The 23281-nt window shown below is 32.8% G+C and overlaps 1 protein-coding gene across 1 annotated transcript in view; it reads left to right on the forward strand.

Moving 5' to 3' along the window:
- The window catches only part of LOC150107569 (uncharacterized), a 613086-nt gene that overhangs the window by 168244 nt on the left and 421561 nt on the right, over nucleotides 1-23281 (forward strand). The window contains exons 7-10 of the mRNA XM_090392132.1: nucleotides 1208-1447; nucleotides 11864-12226; nucleotides 14426-14527; nucleotides 16012-16118. Of these exons, the coding sequence (XP_090248258.1) occupies nucleotides 1208-1447; nucleotides 11864-12226; nucleotides 14426-14527; nucleotides 16012-16118 (812 nt within the window). The remainder of the gene's footprint in view (nucleotides 1-1207; nucleotides 1448-11863; nucleotides 12227-14425; nucleotides 14528-16011; nucleotides 16119-23281) is intronic.

Raw genomic sequence — 23281 nt, forward strand, 5'->3', positions numbered from 1 at the left:
TTATATACCTTCACCCAAACAATTCTTAGGAATTCTTGAGCAATTCATGGTGATTAACAATTGTCGATTGGTTTTACCTTAGGGAATTATTCCTTGTAAATCTGAGGTAAGTACTAATTAGGGTAGCTAATCACTACATCATTTTGAGTTTCCAACTCAACCACCTCCCTAATCCCCTTGCCCAAATCTGCACTAGTGATTTACCCCTTGCTGGTTATAAATTTTGTACAATTTTTGGTAAATTTTATTTTATGTGTAATTTCTTACTTGTGTATTTTTTCCTTTAAATTTTTTTCTTAGTGTATTTTTATCTATGTGTTATGTTTTGTTTGTGTAATTTATTCTTTGTTTTTTCTTCCCCGTGTAATTTCTTAATTTCGAAATTAATTTCGAAAATATTTACTTGTGTAAATATTTTCGAAATAGGCAAATATTTACTTGTGTAAATATTTTCCTATTTTTCCTTTTAATTTTTTTCTTAGTGTATTTTTATCTATGTTTAATTTTTTGTTTAATTTCTTAATTTCGTGATTTCGTACTTGTGTATTTTTCCTTTTTAATTTTTTTCTTAGTGTATTTTTATCTGTGTAATTTTTTCTTTGTGTAATTTCTTCCCTGTGTAATTTTCGTCCTCGTGTAATTTTTGCAGTGCAATTTTATCCCGTGTAATTTTTTCCTGTGTAATTTTGTCCTGACACGGATATTCCGATAAGAATATTTTTGTAGCTAATTAAGTCTAAACAACTCAATCAAATTTGATAAAGAGGTATTTGGTATTTTCTGGACACGTACGATATAACTGCTAATTACTTGCGAAACAAATAATCGATACAACATTAGTTATTTTTCAGATTTTTAAGCAAAGGGATACAAATTTGAATGAATAGGTTAAATTATGGTTTTATTCTTCTTCTAAATAATTATTTTCTCCCAAATCCATCAGTGCAAGCAAAAGGGAAGATTGTATCCGTATTTTTTTATTATTACTCCTATTTTTTATTACTGTTTACATTAGTAAATCGATATTATAGTAAAAGTTTCTGCTTACTCTATTTAAATAATAATAATATATAATAATAATAATAATAATAATAATAATATGAAATCGATTTTTTTCACACATTATCGAGTTATTTACTAAGTAAAACTCTGTGTTGTATGAGTCTTTATTTTTTATTTTCTGTTAAAGTTTATGCTTTATCGACAGCACTCAGCATTCAGAGAATAGAAGCGTCAGAGAAGATGCCTGTTGTGGAAGGCACTGAATTAAGTCTAGCATGTATAATACAGGGATCCAGCGCCATGCAGGTACACTGGTTTAAAAATGGTTTTCCGCTGAACGTCCAGACTTCTTATCGGAGTATGTGGACAACGCTCGTACCCAAGAATTCCAAGGACCAATATACAGCCTTATTAGGTTTTGATAAGGCTCATATATTAGATTCAGGTATGTATTTACATATATAAAAATTTTGATGTTTGTTTGTTGGTCCGCTGTACATATTGCAATGATGCAAATGTTTATATCGATAGCAATTTTATACACCTTTGCCATTTGCGTCGAGTAGGATCTTAAGAAGGGCTTGAATATCCGAATGAAACAAAATATCATGAAAGTCTGTGTATAGACCAATTTCAAAAGTATAACTTTTGTATGAGTTTTTATTTATTTATTTATTTTGCAACTTATGGCTTTAAGTAAAGTGATTATGCTAATGGTGATCCATATCAACTACTACTACATATTGTTTTAAGCCAACCATACTCAACTTCCAAAGCCGATGAGATTATGACGTGGATGCTTTACGTGTAACGGTGGCTAATTTATCAACTTTATCATACTTTATCATTGATCTCCCTTCTAACAATGCAACAAAACAGTTCATGGCCTATGCTTTACTAGTTATGCATTATTTTGCACAACGCATTGGCTGAGTACTGTTGATAAGGAAATCTTCTCCTGGACGCCATACGGTTACATCTCCCTTCGCAGTTGACTTATATCAGTTAGGACAAGAGAAATAAATCTGAAGATGTCAAGAAATGCACACCTCATCTCAGCACATTTCATATGTATACCATCGTCGTGTATCAAGCTTTCTTTGTTATGAGCTGCATAACAAGTGAATCATTCGGAGCTGTAAAACAGTGTGTCGCATTCGTTCGTTCGCATTCGCTTGATCGCATTCATTCATTCCAATTACTAAAAACCTGATTCTTGTTTGACTGAGATATTTCATCTGATAACACTTGAAAGTCCGAGTCAAATTAACCACTTAATTTTATTAACTATTCTTGGAATTCACTTTACTTCTTATAAATATTTGGAATGCTTAAAAGTGTGATACTGTTTTTTTTTTCCTGTTCCTTAGGAATTTTATGTGATTCCCGCCCACGAAAATGTTGCAAAGCTCTAGTATGTTCGTACCACACGTGGGTTATGCATTTGTGTTTTTTTTTTTTAATATTAAGTATTTTTTAATTTGTTTACATAATCCGAAAGCTCTGTTCTAGAGACCAAACATGCAACTTTTTAAAGCAACTTCGGAGTCTCTTGAAATAATTGGAGGCGATGGTCTCATTTACTTTTAAATAAAGCGTATTGGTTGGAGAGCAGTAGTAGGGGTCATTGAGTGTCGTATATGTGTTATACAAATTTAAGAAGGAAGATAACTTTTTTTTTTTTTTTTTCTCCTTGTAAAATTTAATGCCACAAACTAACTAGATTTTTGTTATTTCCACACCCACTTTTCTTATCTTATCTTGATCTTGATCTGGTCAGAAGTGACCCCCCTACTACTGAGAGCAGATATGCTAACCATTTATTATTATTATTATTGTTGTTCCGGGAAACTCCAAGGAGTCGACAGACTCATCGAGGGAGGCCCTAACATCATGTCTGGAACAACTATTCAACATTCACACAGTATCTATCATATCTTGCCTTGAACTCATTCACGGTCGTAGCACCCACAACAGACTCTGGAAGCTTATTCCACTCATTCACCACTCTCCAAGTAAAAAACCTAGCTCTAACACCCTTGTCAACCACGCTCTTGCCCAGCTTCCATGCATGGAAGTGTCATTTAGCCAACCACTCCGAAAAAGTTACTTTCACTTAACCTACAATAAGCTTTTGAGTTGCTCTGATTTATAAAGATTCCTCATGTATTAGAATTAGAGCCGCCAAATATTTTTCCTATCAGAGGGCACGTTTTTATTTTGCCCAATCTGATCTCTATATGAAGTTATTTCTTAAAAGACATCTAAGCATATTCTGATTCCTATCTTGTGGATGTTTACTGATATCAATCTATTTGGGAGGAGAAGGATTAATGAATTCGTAGTTCAGAACAATAAGCGTTTACGAATTTCCTAAAATCTAATAGGGTTTTTATGCTATATCGAAATGGTGCGCGGGCACCTTTGTACTTCTTCGATTCACCATGCTCAGTATTGGTTATAAGTTGCAAAGATTTTATTTAAAAAAAAAAAAAAACTGATGATAACGAAAGAATAATAAAACAAAAACAAACGTTGAGTTAACACGCAAAATACCCTCTTCTAATTTTATGTTTGACTTCGAGTAATTCATTCATTTTTGGGATATTTAAGATTGCAGTAACTTTATCGTGTTTATAATCATAATAACATTGTGTCGGTGTTCTCATTATCCTTTGTTTTTTCTGTACTTATAAAGTGTACATGTTCAATTCGCTCAGTGTCATGCCGGGTCGTGTCGTGTCGTCCTACTTTCATCGACATACAAGATAAAATATTCTGCTTGCAGTACCTGAACTTGTCAAACAAACCACATAAAGCCAACGATAACCTCATTAGTAGATGTACGTCTCATTATTTACAAGGTTCTCAAGTTTCATACCCTTTATGATAATACTGTCGAAAAGTTGAAAATAATATTCCATCTTAAAACACCGTGACATTTTAGCGTGTTCCTTTTGTCTCTAAGAAAAGTTTCTAAGAATAATTCCTTGTTTCATTATATTCACTCACTAATTATGGTTGTTTATTTAATTAAACATCCTATTTAGATTATTAAAATTTAACTTAAAAGAGTATATATTAAAATTTTACGAAATTAGCTATTCAATGCAAATAATAATAACACAATTTTTAATTAATTAACAATTCCCTATCATTAAATAATATCATTTTAATAAATGAAGAAAATAACGCTACATTAGTTATTTAATAAACAGCATTTATTACAGAGAGGTAAATGCTATTTAACATTTTAACTAGCATAGTTTAGTAAGTTTGTTAAAATATTTTGCACTTCAGACGACATGTAACTCTAAAGAGCTAAATAGAGTTAGTTTTGGAAAACGCGTCATAAAATTCAAAGTATTTGGTGAATGAGTTCAAAAGAAGTGGTGCAATTTACTGAATAAGAATTTGAAAGAACCTGGAGATTCCTCAGTGGCCAATGGATACAGCCAGACATATTAGAGAAACTCCCTTTTAAGACATAACAGAAGCTTCCCAATTTAACATAAGGAACACCAACAACAAGTTGATGAGCAATTCAAATATATATGTTGCCCTCACACTCGTTTGAAGGCCAGCGAAGTACTTGTGCTCAACGATATTTTTATGCGGCTAGATTGCGGATATGTATGTTTGTAAAACCGGTGTTCATGTGATGAAACAAATATATTGGCAGACAGTGCATTTATTATAAGGTGGGGGGGAAAGAAAAGCTGTATGCAGACTGGACCTTATAATAGGACCAAATTTGTGACAAGCGAGCAGTAGCGCATTTCCATTAGCTGGTTTCTTCATATAATGTTTCTTTATAGAATATGAACTACGACTGACACTTCGGTGAAGTAGCAGAGGTGATCGAATACTGAGTTAGTCTGATTCAGAACGTTGATATAATTCTTCACGTAAATAGTACTTAGTTTTCATTTAAAACTGCTAAATTGAATAGATGTTGTATACCTCGAGCTAATATCTCGAGTGCATGAGCAAATAAAGTAACAGTGCATAATGGATCGTATAATCTAAGCATCACAGTAAAAGACACGCGCTCCAACAATTAGAATAGTTGTTAGTTGCTGGTTGAGTTGTGTGTGGATCTGGTTATTGCTTATATTTTAAAACAGTCTGTCTTAAACATGAATATTTTAACTGCAACATATTAATTAGTATATTTTTGATGAAAGCAAGAACAACATGCAATGGTGAAATGAAATTGTGCGTTGGATGTTCATATTCAATAAGTTCAAAATATGTTTTCTCATCATCTTAAATAGTGAAAGACTGTTTATATGAACCTGTTTAATATGTTTCTAGTAGGAATTCATGATCAGGAAGACAATACTTGGACACATAAAACATACAAAGTCGATTTTAATTATTTGTTTAAGTTCCAGTAGTATATCTTTGTTGAATGTCTGACATTGCATCAGACCTACAAGTTAAAATGCTGTTGAAAAGGAAGCCATTTAGATTAAGGCTCCACGTGCGGCTTTGATGATCACATTTTTTATCCAATGTCCTCTGAGACTAGTGTAAAATTCCTAAATATTTTCATATAAATCTTTTCAACTTTTGTGTACAATCCAGCCGAAGATCTTCCACCGGAAGATCTTCGGCTGGATTGTACACAATCTGAGGGATAAAGAAATGAAAGGCGTTCAGACGAATCCGGGAAACAACCCCCTCTTCATTTCATTGTTTTATTTTAAATATTGAGAAAATTTAAGAGTACGTGAATGCATATTACACCAGTTAGCCGGTCTCATACCGGTGCGGATGGGTTTACTTTTCTTGGAAATCAGAGTTTTCATCACGCATACCGAGCTAACAGACCAGTAAACACACACACACACAGTTAATAGCCATAATAAATACATGCACTTCCCCAGTCTTTTGCTTTGGTTAGAATTTCATACAACAGCAGCATGTTACATAATCGGGTTTCTAGATTTTCCCTCACTACAACTGAATCATCGGAAGTATACTATATTTTATTTCTAATTTTAATTTTATTTCTAAACATACAATAACGTACGTTACCATGTGTACATATATACATGTATAAGCCGTCAATACTCGAGCAGATTTCAACAAAAGGAAATTGCAGTTTCATAGTTTTACACGTATTCGCTTTGCAATTACCGTCCAACGCTAGTTATCGTTGGCCCATTTCCTGAAGGAAATTTTAACGCTACACTAGTTGAAGATAGGAAGCTGTACAATAAATAATATTTGAATTCCCATTACATCTGTATTATAGCATAAAGTAATCACATTTAAGATAATTAACTGTTTCTACCTTACATTCGAATAATACCTGCTAATGTTTATTTCCTACATTGGTCAATGCGTTGTTGTGGATTAATAGGAATTCACAGTACAGGCATTTCAACATTTATTTGACATTCTCAATGCCAGTCAAATTCTAGATAGGCTTGCGGAGAAATTTCATCTAGATGATAAGAATAAATCACTAGTTACGATGTACGGACAACGGTAGAAATGCTGCAGCATTGGTCAGAATATTTGACCAAGTAATAACAAACTAACAGCGACGTGTGCTGACTTATAATTACTATAGAAACAAGCACAGTTTACCATACAGTATTACTCATCTCTCCTCTTTCGTCTGCCGGTTTCGCTATTCTGCAACTGGCAATCTCTGTAACAAGATTTGGCACCAGTCTTAATCTTAATTCTGCTCACTAGTATTATTTATACAGTGTACTTATTTCTAAATCATGTTTGAGTTCATTTTCTTGGAATAGTTTTTAACCAATGAATAAACTTAGTAGCATTAATCTGTAGCATATTTTCCAGATAATTGTTTGGGGAAAAACTTTGCACCGGTTATGTTATATTAGAAAATAAAATATAATCTAAACTTCAAATAAAATGACAAAAAAAGTAAGGAAGGAGGAAATCATGACGTATAGTAGGTACTCGAATACTCAGCGGTTTTATTTTATTTATTTATTTTTTAATTACAGATATACACTATCTAATTAAAAATATCAAGATACTTGCCCAACTCACACTCTAATGTCAAAGGCATTAATATGGAGTTGGTCCGCCCTTTACTGCTATAACAGACTTAAATCACTTAATGTTGGTATGTTACTGCTGCTGCTGCTGTTGTTGTGATTCTTTTTCCATCCTTCCAGAGGGTCATTATGGTCGGTCGGCATAATAGTATGGTCGGTCGCTGATGTCGGGCTTCGGCCTCGCTTGCAATCGGCCTTCTAATTCATCCAATACATGTACATGGGGTTTAAGATCAGGGCTGTCTGCTGGCTAGTCAAAATCTTCAAACACCCATTCTCATCAACACATTCCTGCACCGACCTAGGGAATTGTCATATTGATATAGGAAGCACAGTCAGAAGAACTACTAGAAGCAAAGAATTGCCTAGAATGTCATTATAGGCCGCAACGTTAAGATTCCTTGTCTGCTGGAACTGGGGGGGGGGAAAGCATCCAGAACCATGAAAGACAACCCTCGACCATGACGGCACCCCCCCACCAAAAATTTGACAGCAAAACACTGCAGGTGGCATTCTCCTGGCATCCACCAAACCCAGGCTTGTCCGTTGGAGTGTCAGATAGTGAAGTATGATCCATCATTCCAGAGAACGTGTTTTCACTTCTCCAGAGTCCAATGGCAACGAGCTTTACATCACTTCATCCGAGGCTTGGCATTGCTGTTGCAGATGTTAGGCTTGTGCGTTGCTGCACAGCCATGAAAACCCATGTTTTTCAGCTTCTGAAGAATATGTTGTTGCTGCTTGTACAGGCATTTCGCAACTCGGTAACGAGTATTTCAAACGGGGGCAAGCAATTTTTTTTCCGCTTCAGCACTCTGTGGTCCCGTCTGTGATATTATGCGGTCCACCAGATCGCAATTGTGCTGTTGTTGTTCCTAGACATTTCCACTTCACAATAGCATCACTTACAGTTGGTCGGAAGTGAGTTGTTGTAGAGGTGGTCGCAAAGGTGCATCCTATGATAGCCACGTTCAAGACGCTGAGCTCTTCAGTATGGCCCATTTTACTGTTAATGTTTATCTATGACCATGTACTTCTTTTCTACCTGTATAAGCCAAGGTTGTTGTGATGTATATAGTCATATCTACTACTACGAAGGGTGTCTGGATATTTGCGATCAGAATAGTGTATGTTTATTAGCATTATTCACCATATCTTTCTTTTTACTACAGAAAAATCTTTATTTTTTTTTCTGGACTAAATATTTCAAACTTCATTAAAAATGTTCTCAGATAAATTGAAGTGCCCATTCAGTCCCAAAAAGTTAGATAAGCTGCCTCGCCTATTCTCTATAAGGTTTTTGATTTTTTTCTTATAATAATCATGTGAATCTAATCTACATGAAATTTAACATCAAACCTCCTTTAAATTGAAACAGCAACAATGATAACAAAGAAAGGCCACTGAATTTAATAAAATACAAGTAAAATCTTCACTCACTTAATTGGTTCCAGAATGAACGAAAATAGTGTGTGCTTTTCATTAGAATAAGATTCAACGAGGGTCAATTTACTCTTAGAAAATTACTATGTTTTAAGCGAAGGTCTCAGTAGACTATTCTTCGTCAGAGTTGTCTGCCTTACCTCTCTGTTTTCTCGGATTTTATGTTAGCTTAAAGATTAAAATAGAGATAAAATAGAGCACGTTACACGCCAGTGAAAATGCCTCAGAAAACCAAATGCTAAAACATATACTTTAAGCACAGCTTCTCTTAAAACATAACATTTTCCCCTTCCTTTCCATAATGAAAATAAAGTTCACTTACAAACCATCTGGAACATTAATTGAAGCCAAAGTTTTTAATACATCTTCATGAACTGTATGAATCGTCATTAGAGTAAGCATTGTCCTATTCCTATTTCGGGGGTTTAAAAATTTATGGTTTAAAAACTGATTGACGTAATAAATTATTATTATTATTATTATTATTATTATTATTATTATTATTAAAGGGGTACCTCCATGGAGTCCGAATACTCATCGCGCAAGACGTAAACTATCCACACAATGTCTACCATACCACGGGTGCGCCAGTAGTGTCCGGCGCCTGTGTGCAAAACTTTAGTTGGCGTCCCTATACCCCTCCCCCCAATAAAAAATCACTTTATAAAAACGTATCAGTGAGTTAAAATGAAATACGAAATACATTAATTATAAGTTTATTGAACAAAAAGCAGAAATTACAAAAAAAAATGTATAAAAAACAATAAACATACAAGAAGGGTACAAAAACAACAAAAATAATTTGAAAAAAAAAAAATGTAAATAAATAATAGTAACTTACAAGTATATAAAATAGGAACATATTAAGCATTATTGGGTAAAGAAATAGTTAAATAAATATTTAAACAGAAAGAAAAATCACTTTCTCGAATAATATCATGTATATCAAGCTGATCTAAAATATCTAACTCTATTGATATAATGACAAGATTTGAAAGTCTGTCTTGTATCACTATGGAGCGCAAGTATTTTTTAATAATTTTAAGTTTAGAAAAGGACCGTTCCTCAGATTCTACAGATACCGTAATGACAAAAAAAATCCCAAGAGCAATTGTAAAGTTTGGATAAACTGTGATTAAGTCGTTTGAATAAATATACTGAATTATCTGATATATATATATATATATATATATATATCGTTTTTAAAATTAGAAATAAATGATTGACAGTGTAAAATTTCTTCGCATAAATCGTCTGTGTCAATGTCTAAATAATTCTCATGTGTTAATGTTTTTCGTAACTTTTTACAACACGATAATAAATATTCTTTATTTCGTGAAGTACTTAACAAATACAAAAACTGAAATGAATTCAAATGTTCTTTTAATAAAGTAAATGTTTCCTTCAAAGATTGTAATATTTGATCTATTATGCAGAGAAAAAAAAAAACTTTAAATGAAATTTCAGGATCTACTATATTTTAATTTTCATGTTCATAATCAAATTGTGTTGTCTTTTTACGTCGCCTTAGTGGTCTACTACTACAAAATACAGATTCTGCGTCAAATTTTGCTGCAATTAATTTTAGCTTTCTACAATTTCTTTGAAAGTTTCATCAGACCTATAATCATTTAAAAATTGATTTAGATCATTCAATGCATCTCAAGTAAGTTGCAGATTCATAGATGAAGACTGCAGTATTTTGCTGACAAAATTCACTTTATTTAAGATATCATACCAAACTTTGGCGCCTTTACTATCCTGGCACCTGTGTGCTTGGCACACATTGCACATATGACCCGGCGCCCCCCTGTACCATACCCTTACTTGAACTCACTGACAGCCGAAGCACTCACAACTGAGTGAAGCAACGAATTTCACTCGCTTTAAATTAATTTTAAATTTTCAACTTATTACAAGAAAAAGTCTAACTTTTAAGTTTTCAAAACAAGCTTTAAATAATTTTTTTAAATTCTTATAAAAGATTTAAACTCCGTTCACCAGTTTCCCTGATACTAGTTTTTGATATACTCGTACATAGTGAAAAATATTTCTTCGAAATCTAAAATATCGAAATTCTGCTAGCAAAGGGATTGAGCTGATTATAAGCAGGTAGTAAAAATCAATTGTCTTAATCTCAGTTATATAAAATATTTTGTCCGAAAATATCCTGATTACGACTTTTGGTAATTAAAATGTTGTCAGAATCAATCTGCAATCATTATATCGCAGGACAATTGCGTATTAAAAATAATACCATTCAATAGTAATTTGTAATAAATGTTATCAGAGGGAGAAATGAGTTGTAGAAATTGTTGTTGGTAATAACACTGAGATTGATCGTAGATAGATAGATCCCTATTCAGAAGTCTTGCGATTACGGCATTATTATCGCGTCATTATTCGGTTATAATGATTTGTAAAGAAAAGAAAAAAAAAGCGATAATAATGCTGTAAACACAACATTTCTGAACAGTGATCTGTCCCACTAACTAGAAAGCTAACCACTGGAGAAGAGGTGATGGCTGAACATTGAGCCTACCAAAATCAATGTAAAGTGCCTGGGTAAATAGAATACAAGTATATTTTCCATATCCCCTCTATTCCCGTTTAAATAAGTGGTATATGTTTTTTTGCTGTTTTTTATTAGTGTAAAATGTTTCAGTAACATCTTCGTAGCAAAGTGGGAAGAACGATCCGTTCGCTTTAGGGGGGAAAAGAGGCGTAATCAGAGATTAAATTCATGGTATTTCCACCTAAAGACAAACATCCCTGTCCACAACGGGATTTAAACCCGCAGCCTGTTAGTTGGAGAGTGGGTTAGGTCAATCGCTCTGCCAACCAAGCCGGCAGGGATTATAGCACCGACATGATCCGCTTTCTTTTGGATATTTCATTGTTTGCAACAGAGCTGGTCAAAAAATTACTCGAATGACTTTGGAAACGAAGAAAAAGATTGTACCTCGAGAAATAGGAATCATTTTCTAAAGTTATTCAAGTAATTTTTTGTGAAAGTTCTTTCGAAAGTACTTCGAGTACCCTGTTCGGCATTTCTAAACATGTACTTAGAGATGTTTAAAGTATATGTTTAGAAATGCCGAACAGGATACTCGAAGTACTTTCGAAAGTCATTGATTTGTATTCGAAGTAGATATTTAGAGTAAACTTGCATTGCATTAGATACTTATACAATTTCTACGTTGATACTATAACTTATATTTATACTTATTTTTCTCTTTACTGTACATTTCAATCATGAATCTTTTGCAGAAATTATTGGCTATTTCTAATTTACGATGCTTTTTAAAATTTTAGGAATCGTTTTCCGAAGACACAAACAACCATTCAATTGTTTTTTTTTTCAATATTAGGAATATTTACATGCCAAGTAGCAGACTGGGGAATCGTTCATAATAAGAGTATCCACGTGACTGTAATATCCGTTCCTAATCCTGTATTGACCCCTCTAACAGCTACAGTCAGTCAGGGAGAGGATCTCGTAATCACGTGTCTTTCTCAAGACGATATCACTGGCGATTTTGGCTACAACTGGCTGAAAAACGGGAAAATCTTAAACCCTTCACTAGAACCAGAAATTGTTGAAGATCTTTACCCAGCCGGAAGTCGAGTACTCGTACATTCAGCTAAAGCATCTGCCACTTACACGTGCATCATCACCAGCACAGCAGGAGCAGTAAGAAAGGATAGCGTCATTACAGTTTTAAATAAAGAAAGTGAGTATTTTTGCATATATATTCTTCGCTTTTAACTTTTATATCTAATAAATCCTCAAACGCCTTTTTATTCCCCAAAAGGAATAGACAGAACCCATACTAACATCTTAGAAACCAGTGACAGACAGACTCCATCCTTAGCCGCCACCATTTATTCAGCTTACAATCACCTATGATTTTAAAGGCAAGAGTATGCTTATATATATTTCTTTCTTGAGAATTTAGCTAACTTTGGTGAAATGGAGTTGATATACGTGCATTTATATGTATACATGAAATTTCTAAGAATTTTGCACTATGCTCTGGCTGAAGATTGCAACCGAAACGTTGCTAGTTAGTCAGGCAGCTCTTTTTTTTTCTTTTTTTTTTTACAAAAATTGTAGCCAGTTATTTTTCAGTCTTATTTTTCAGAATTTATTTTTATTTTATCAGTTCCTAATCCTTTTCAATACTAGTATGTTTACGCTACACACACACACACCTAAAGTGTGTGTGTGTGTGTGTGTGTGTGTGTGTGTGTGTGTGTGTGTGTGTGTGTGTGTGTGTAGTGTAAATTACCCCTCCAGCGAGATTTCAATGAGTCCTGATTCTCTGTGCCAATCGACGTGTATTCGTTGGTATTAACAAAGACTAGTAAGCTGCAATTCTTATGCGAAGATTCATAGCTTTCGGCTCGTGGGAACATTTGTGGGAATGCTTATAATTGCTCGCATCCCTAGACAGATTCTCGTCTAAAGAGTCTACATAAGGTAATCACAAATGAACTTCGGTTCCTGTTCCCTTAATAATATACAAATTATTCGTTTCTGAAACGTTATCTGTTTTCGTGCATTCACTGTTTACCGACATTCAAGATCGAAATGGTTTTCACGAAAATTTGCAAATTGCATTGTTGCATCCATTTATCAGCAATAACTGGATTTCCCATGAATTTTGGTAGGACAGTGTACATATTTAATAATATTAGCCAGCATTTCAAAGAATTTCGCAGTCAGTTCAAAATCTCGACACTCATTGATTTTATATGATAGAATATATGTAATAACTGGTAGCCTTAAAAAAAAAGCGAAAATAGAGATTAAATTATTAATGAAAACGAATGAATGAGATATCAATGAAAACTTAAAGCAAGGACATCAAAAATTTACTGATACGGAATATGTAAAAATAACGAGAATCTAGTGGGTCTCGTGTTTGCCACTGCGTTTATCACTGTTGTAACGTTTATTTTTATACTATTGAATATAGCCAGAAAACATATTTGAATATGCATGGATTAAACAATTTTGCAAATAAGCGTTTCGTTTTTCTAATTTAAAATATTAGCGATCACTTTGTTAGTTAATGGCGATTTTATTTTTGGAATGTTTTCAACATTAGTCAGTTTTATCTTGAAATTATATCTTTAATATTAGATTTAAATAAAGAGATTTATGGATAACAAATCTGATTCTTACTCTATTTAGGCCGTAATATGACATAACCCCGCAAAGCAGTCAGACTCGTAGCCGGAGGGCATACTCCACCTTGTACACTACTTATTATCCTCCATCCACGCACATCCATTATTCATAATCTACTTACAATGTTATCCATCGTCCAGTAATGGTATTTTTGGTAAGCTGTATGTTGTCTGGTCCAGAACACACAGCTGTGTGCAAGATGAAAAGTCCAAGTTTCTAGGAAACCCCACCCCCTGCTGTTTCCGAACGAAATCGGCTAACTCACCTTCAATTGAATGTTACGAATGTACATTAATATTCAATAATGTTAGAAATCATTGATAGAGAAACTACAATCAACTTCATAAACAAAAACAAAAGGGAGGTTGAATGCTCTAAATGCCCGGAAAATTTGGATAGATTTAGAACGAATTATTTAACTAAGAGAAAGAGAGAGAGAGAATCTGTACCTCTCTCTCTCTCTCTCTGTTGGAGGTTTGATCATTTAAATATGCCATCATTCCATGAGTGCAGCTAGAAAAATTTGAATATCTTTTTCATTTGGCGTTTTCGTATTCAAAGTCCTTTTCAAAATTATTGGCATTTGTTAGCCTTAAATCATTTCTTCATGCGCACTCCTTTCATTCTTTTCAGTCATCAAACCATTATTACCACTCCTGTTTAAATTTACTTTAATTAATTTTAACAATATTGTACAACAACAATACAAACAATTTTATAATATATTGTCTTATAGGAGCAATTCCGTCTTGTCCAGCAGAACAACATATGGAAGTAAGATGGTCCCGAGCTGCTGCTAATACGGAAGATATTCAACCATGTCCAGATGGCTATAATGGTATTTATACTTTTATATTTTATTTATTTTAAATGTATTTTCTTCTAAAACAATAAGATAGATTTTGAATACTGCAACTGTTTCAGCTTGTTAAAATACAGCGGAGACAGGTTCCTCAATTTTTTTTTTGTTTTTTTGTTCTGCATTTATAATGTTAGAAAACTAGTAGAACCACAAAACGTGTTCCTGTAGTCATATAGGGCCTATGTTACTCCTTAAGGAAAACAAATATACAGCAACCTTTCGCCTAGAGTCGACTATCAACCGCATAAGGAGAAGAACGAATTTGCAGACTACGAAAACATGTTTTCTTAAGATGTGATATTGTGATATCAATGGCCTGCCTGTTCGTAACACTTGAAAATCAACTATAGGCAGCATTATCTTCCAGCAGAAATGAGGGAGCCACTTCAACTACGAAATGACTCAGGGAACACAGGAAAACCATGGAAACTATCATGAAAACATCACTACTATTATTCAGAGCATTTACCAAAGTGTACGAGTACTCTAATGATGGTAGCGGCGAAGGCGCAGACATCTCTGCTATCCGATGCAGAAATGATCAACCAGCAGTTCAAAGAACTTCTGCTTGATATTTTTCTCTCATCTCCACATGATAGTTTCCACTGACTGTCTGTACGGATTTGGATTAATTATATAACAGAAAAACCGAGGAAGTTGGGCTCTATATGCGTATAGAATCAAACTTTCTCGATTTTTTTTGGACTGCTGTATATAAGCCGTCGTCATCCTGATTTACGGCAATAGCTCTGACAATACTAGTGTAAAGAACATTGTGAATATGCGTAGAACACTGACAAAAACCTGTGGGTATGGAGTGATTAATTATGTTTGCATTATTTCATGATGTAACATGTAATAAGATGAAATTATGCAACATGAAATCCATGAAACCAGAACAGCTTCGTATTCCTTATGTTCAGGTTTCATGGGTATGAACTCAGTCCTTTGATTGTGTCGTGTCCAGAAAGATAATGGCGGATATGCAATGCTTCTAGATAATGCAGTGCTTCCTACACGATGGCGTTTTGGCAGACGTGTGTGTCTCTTTCAACGCGACAATTCACCATGAATGTGACGTGGTTTGAAAAAAATTATGCAAAAATATTGGCATAGAGTCCCAAGTTCGATCCAATAGAATACCTAGGGAATGAATTGGAATACTGAGCACGGACGAGAAACTAGTACTTTTAAGACATTATATAGAATAGTAGTCCTGATAAATGATTGATCCAAAGGCTTGACCCATATTATTACAAACTGTTGCATGTCTTGAAAGGTAGTAAGTTTGATTGTGGCCATACGAACCACCCGCTAATGGGATTTGCTGGTTAGGTTTCTCTGAAATATTGTGCTGTCCTAAACATAGCGTATTTTTGCCACAGAAATCAAATATTATAAACTATGACCATATTGTATGGGAAATATATTCGTTTTTGTTCTATCATTTTTCTTTATAGGTGACGTAAAGCGTTTATGTACTTTGAAGAAAGGAAGTGGAGCTTTCTGGGAGCAACCTGATTTCTCTAAATGTCTCTCAAGTGAATTTCTTTCCATCAGAGAAAAGGTAATGCTCATGTGTGTGTGTGCGTGTGAACACCTTGTGAGGAGAAGTGATCGTTTGCATATTCGCATTTTAAAATGACCAAAAAATATTCAATAATATTCGGTTTATCCATTTTGAATTATTACATCATGTCATTTAATTGCAATGCGTATTATGTGGCGACACGCTCGACGCAATCGATGCCTGCAGCTTAATAACATATCGATTTCAGTTATTGTTTTCTTTTTCTAATTGGTAAAAAAATGGATTTGGCTGATGAGAGTTTAAAAAAAAAAGATTAATGCCTTTGATGACATTGATGGAATTATGAAACACGCGTTGTAATCGATGACTAAATATTAAAGTGTATGCAGTCAATCAAATTATTGTACAAAGAGTCATGAAGAATGTAGCAATAGGAATAACTGTTGACAAGTTGAAAACAAACTAGTCCAACCGTGCGGTTTTCTACAAAGATGATTTAAATTAGATTGTCAGGAATTACAGCCAAAATAAGTGTCTATGAGTGTTTTATGTCTGCTAATTGCTTATTTCCTTGTATTTGGACTGGAACTTAAAGGTTAAGCTGAGTAAATTAATAATGAATTGAGTCCAAAATACCTTCAAGTCTTATAAGCACAGCTAATTATCATTATTATTAACTTTAGATAAATAACAAGTAAATAAAATTTGACTGACTATGAACTTTTATTCCCTTGTGCTTTCATCGAAACTCTTGATTCGTGTAAATAATTAAAATATGATGTTTAAGAATGATTTTTCTTGAGACAGAGAAATATTGACATTAACTGACACGTTCATGGTCACGGCAAAGGCAGTTTGTGTATTTGGAACTCACTTTGCTTAATTGGATTAATGGATTTGAGAGAATTAAAAACAATTGCAGGAAACGTTGTATAAACGATAATCAACTACAAAATGCTAAAGTCGTTTGCTTAAATTCCAAACATTTTGTATGTTAATTAAATGTCTCCTTCTTCACCGTAAACCTTGACTAAATAATAATGATGATGAATGGTATCTGTAAAATATTCTTTGTAAAACAAACAACTACGATCACAATCGTAGTTCATTCACGGAATGTAAACGCATTCTTTTCTAGGAGGAGGAAAGTAAATTTGAAATAAATTTCATTTAATTGCCGACTTTATGAGCGTTTGGTAATGCATTGGCAAATTAAACACCATTTTTATTGTATTAAATAATAATAATCGATTCCAAGAAAAAATAAATAAATAGTACTGCATTTAACTATAATTCTTTTGCTGGACTTCTAACACTTCCAAACCTCAACAAATGAAAAATATTATATTCCATTTAACTTTCCTTAAAGTATTTAAAATAATAATAATAAAAAAAACAATAACTTACGTATTTTGCGTAACTTATTGTTTGAATATAATATATGCTACAAATAATATTGCACGACAATTGCACATCTCTCTTATTTCTTTAAGACCAAAAGTCTCTCTAAAAAATAATAAATTAAATATGGATCACATGTTTTGCAATGGCTGCTGGCATCGATAGTATTGTTGCTAACGCTGCATCAAAAATAATTGTCGACAGCTAGTGAGGCTCATCTTGTGAGATTTTATTTTATTTATTTTTCAGAAAAGAAAAATCAGAAAAAATCTTTCGCTTAACAGTATTGAAATATTTTCATATCTTCAAAACTTGAAATTAAAAAAACTGATTAAAAATCATTTTAATTATAACTGTTTTTTTCGCTCTGAAATTCGCTGTTTGAAATATTTTTCCGATTAGAAGCATTAGTAGGGAAATGGTCGTTTCGAGCATAATTAACGATTTTAATATTAAATGTTTGCCAGTTTGTTTATCATTCCATTGTAGATAATAATAATAATAATAATAATAATAATAAGAGGAATCTCATTCAAGGCAAACTTTGTGCCATTTCTGTGTCATGTCTATCATTAATTAATACAGTAATTTAAAGAATTTCTTGACTATGTAATAATAATCTACGTTTTATGTGATTTTTTTTTGGTTTGTATTACAGAACTCTTTGTCATTTTTAATCGATTATGATATCATGATTAAAAAAAAAAAGAATCTATTTGTTTGAATGTATTACAATTTATTTTAATTATTTTTTGTTGTTTTCAAAATCTAATTCTAATATATATGATGATGATATTCGTTCTGTAGAATCGGCTTCTTTCTGGCCAACCAGACTTCACGGTTGGCCGAAAACAGACCGGTGGTGGCGGTATGTCCTGGTATTTTTCATGGACATCACTGGGTACCCTCATCCCCATTGAACATACTTCTTTGATCGCTAATTCTAACTTGGAGATTGTCTACATAGATAATTTTAATAGAAAAATGTTAAAATGTGTGGTATGCATGTGGTCTGGAATTTAAAAAGTAAATGTGGGCGAAGAAAAAAGAATTCTCTAAAAAGCCAGAATTAAAACTGGAGGTGGGGAGGTTGGCTAATTAATTGGAGAACTGACAAACACCAGGTAATTCGCGGATTTAAATACAAAACATATCTGCATTCACCAAGTTAGCATATGATGGAGTGTATTTTAATAAATATTGCATTCCATTTGCAAAAAGTAACATGCATACGATTAAATAATAAATCAAACCATGTATCTCAGACAATATCCTGCGTGTTGTAATTATGATTACTAGCTCTCATCGCCAATTATGATAAGTTATTTGCATTTGTTGCGCTGACTAGTTTGATCGCATGTTCCAAAGACACTGCATTGTCTGTTCCATGAATAGAATGGGATTCAAGGATTAGGAAATAATCTTCTCTTGATGAGATTATGTAACAGTTATGCTGGATATTTCTGATTGGTAAAGATCTGATTTCTAACTTAGTTTTGTCATTCTTTGCAGTTTATTTTTTTAAACGAAAATCAGTAATGGTTTCAGTTTGAAATTCAATAGTGGGTAACCGACGCCGGTCAGGGTGCTAAATGGATCGAGTCTTTGCTTTTCAACCAACACGATGTAAGTTTGAATTCCACTGCCTCATGGTTGTTTGTAGGAGTCTCTAGATATTTGTAATACATTTAAATGTGCTGTAGAACCGGTTAGGAAATAGCGTGGTTTTTAAAATACTCTAACAAAGTCTTTGAAACCACAAAAGTAATGAAATTCGGATGAAATACCACGCAATGAAGCACGTATACCAATGATTGTCAAATCTACTTTCATTCCAGTAGTTCTTTTCAGCTTCACTTGCTTAGTTTTGCATGAATTAGATACTTTGCATTTCTTAGTTACAGCATCTGTAAATTGTAATGTTGAAACTATTTCTAAAAAAATACAAAATAGGATGAGATTTTTTTTTCTTTTTTAGGAAAGATGAGCAAACATCAGTCACGCTTCTCAGCAGACATTCTACTAAGAATGTTGCTGCAGTATTTCGCTAATGTGATATTTGTGAGGATTACTTTGTTATACATTCGTCGCACCATACTCTGTTACAACAGAGTGCTTTTATAGAAACTCTTCGTAAATAACTAGTCAAAAAAGAAAACAAGAAAGAGAGGTCTTTGATCTTCTTATTCTGCGTCTGTTATTCGAAATAATAATAGATGCAGACATGCAAACAGTTCTATTTTTTGAAATAATCAAATTTCGAAATAACATCAGTGTATATGTGCTACGTGTAATAGAATGAAAAGGGAAAAAAATATTTACTGTCAAATATATTATTCCAAATAATGTTCATTGAATCTATTCGTGAAAAAATCAGTGATTCTTTGAGCTGTTATTATGTTCATCGTATTCAAAGCACTAGCTGTGATTTGTATATTTATGGTCATAAAAATAGACGCGATAATTTTATTTGATGCTTTATTTATAAGCGAAATATTCTACCACTTTATTTTGCACGCATTCGTGTGAAAATTGTGCCGTGATCATCCTCAGCGTTCATTAATTACAGTTATTCCTTCAGCTCACATGCCGTAATCTGTAATTTAAGTTTATGTCACTTATCCACATATTTTTCTTCTTTTTTTTTTTTTATTTATCGCAAACAATTTCGGAAAGAATGAACATTTCTTCTTTCTTTTTTGTTTTTCATTTCTTTTTCGTGAAACGTTCAAAGTGAGTAATGACTTACTTACAAATGGATTTTTCCAGCAGAAACCGCAACATCATATTTCTTTATAAGCATTTAAGGTTTTGGATTTACAACTTGAGGGGAATAAAGATAGGGAAAAAAACAAAACAAGAAAACTGTTACTGGTAACTTTATCGAAATACAATCGTATATGGATACGAAATCTAGATACGAAGCATTTAATATTATATATCCGTTTATTTTAATTAAAATAATACTTGGCAATTAATGGGGGAGAGGACGTAGTGGAAAATTTTGCGTCGCCTATTTTTTCTACGTCTCTTTAATACTACTGCTGTACATGAATCATGTTAATAATAATGGATTCAGTTATTTGCAGAACAACAAGTGAAAAAAAAAATAATAATAAACTTAATGAATACTATTATTTATTTTTTATTTGACTTTTTTATTATGCTTAATAATAAACAATTATTGCGAATTATAGTCGTTTTGATGGTACAACATTGTTGTGAATTTTTGTTTACTCACGGACAGCAACTGCCAAAGCACCAAATATCTTTCTTTTAAAGAGTTGAATTTTTGAAAATTTCAGTAAAATATAATTATTTTAATTAAATATTGAAATAACAAATGTGTTGACCATTATGCCTAAATAACTTATATTATATTTGTAAATGGATAAAAGCACTCCGAAATAAAAGTATTTATGTGTGTGCCATAGGTTATATCAGTTTTGCTATAATCATGCTAATGCAATTAAATATTCCGAATGATTAAAAAGAAGCCGCATACTGAGCAATATGATCAGTTTTATCAGCGTATTGATCAGGTTGATAAATCCTACTCTCAGAGTATTATTTCCAGAGTGATCGATAACACTGTAGACTGCCGATCTACTAATGTTAAAAAATCTCGTGTTAAAAAGTGATAAATTGAATTTTTGTTATTTTTTTATTTTATTTTATTTTTTTATCTATTTTTTACTGATTAATTTATTTCTGGAAAAAGCAAAGCATTCTGACTTTCTATAATAATAAATATTTCATTCAATAGATAATGATATTTAGTTGTGCTTTTTTGCGCCTGTTTTTACGTATTAATGAATGGCATTGATTGGAAGTTGGGTACAATGTACGGCGACGTACAGAGTATGATACACGACGAGATAATTAATTTTCAAAAAAAAAAAAACCTTCTGTAATAATATAATTATTGCGCAATTATAAGAAAATATCGCGACTTTATAATTACGTTAGTCCAAGGGTAACCCTGATTTATCGGATCTTATTTGATATTAAAGATTAAATAAACTTTTACTAAAGATTTGTTTATTTGCTTAATGTTCAATATATGAGACATAAACTTATGTCCTTTGAGGTCGCTTGTAAAATTTCCGTGTTTGCTTTCTAAAGCCGGAATTAGATCAAAAATAAAAAATTTAAAAAAAATTATATAAAGCTTAAAAAATATATCCTCAGCTCAGCTACGCAACTACATTTTCTTAAAAATACTTGACTCAGTACAGGAGAGAACAGTTATGTGGATTAATAACTCAATCTTTCATTAATTCATTCTCTCTTTCATACAGACATTCAGTTTTTGCTATTTGCATTTTCTATAAATATTTACATGGACACTGGTCATGAGAATCGGATCAATAATTCCTCCCACTCTCTTCTAAATCTGTTAAATCATGCAGCTATTCAACATCCCTTTATATTTCAACTGCATACTCATCGAACAACTTTTCTTTCTCTTCATTCAGTCCTTCTATTGTTGTCTTTAATTTAATTTTATTTTATTTGAACCGTCTTTCCTCTTATATACAGATCTTCAAATTCAATGGTTTGTTGATAAGTTTCTTCTTTCTCCTCAAGGATTTTGTTGATAATCTCGTGGCTAGGATTACCATTAAAAATATGTACGCATTTAAGTGTTTTGTATGAATGTTTTGTCCAAAGTTCATATAATGTATATAATACGTTACAATATCAAAAGAAACGGAAAATTGAAAGCAACATGATTGTGATTTACCCTTTGAATCATGATGCTTACATCGATTACGGGACTAATTCCCAGGAAGAAAAAACGGTAGTTATATTAATAGTAGTTGTATTAATTAATACTACTATTAACAAATAACAAATTAATAGTAGTTGTATTAATTTGTCGACTTGGTTGGAGTAGTAGTTAGTATATCCGCTCTTCGACCAAAAGGCTGTGGGTTCGACTCCCGCTGTGAACTTGGATGTTTGTGAGGTGGAGATGAATTTCATCCTTCAGTGTGCATTCGCTTACAGGAGGTCTGAATTGGCTGAACAAAGTTCCGTGTTGTCTCTAGAGTAGGGTTTTGGGACTGTGTAAAATAAATGAAAACATACACATAAATAATCAATTAGTGAAAATGAAAAAAATCCATCCTTAACCCACCCACGGTACGAATGTACTTCATGGGTGAGAGTCATTTAAAACATCTGTAATTAGACTACATATAATTTGTTAAATAGCATTGTTCTAATAATAAAACTTGATAAATAGAGTTTGTACGAATAGCTTCCTACGTTTAAATTAATTTTTGACAAGTTCTGTAAGTTTGAATTGTTTGAGAAATTCTGTAATTTTGAAATTTTTGACAAAATTCAATGAGGTTTAACCGCTTCTTTTACACGAACAAACTATGTTTAGATTATTAACGTAAACGCTTCATTACATATTGCGTTCTGAAAATTAAGTACGCAAAATAAACAAAGACTGATGCTCTATTCAAACTGAGAGACCCTAGCGATATTCCAGTATATATATATATATATATATATATATATATATACTTTGAGGAGTTCTATATATATATATATATATATATACATATACATACACTTTAACGTCAGGGCTCATATCTGGAGACTGGTCTTCTACTCTTCTTTCTCTCTTACTTCTTACTCCTTCCCCCAGTGCTATTAGAGCAACTCGTGGGCGAGGGGGTGACTCTTTCCTCTCAAACTGTAGTTTCCACTATCCACTAAAAAAAAGCGGCTGAATTCAGGTCAAGGAGTGGTGGTTAACGAAAACTTAACCATTTAAACCG

The sequence above is a fragment of the Typopeltis vanoorti genome, chromosome 4, assembly GCF_054136105.1.
Source record: "Typopeltis vanoorti isolate ZY-2024b chromosome 4, IOZ_Tvanoo_1.0, whole genome shotgun sequence".
NCBI classification, from domain to species: Eukaryota; Metazoa; Arthropoda; class Arachnida; order Uropygi; family Thelyphonidae; genus Typopeltis; species Typopeltis vanoorti.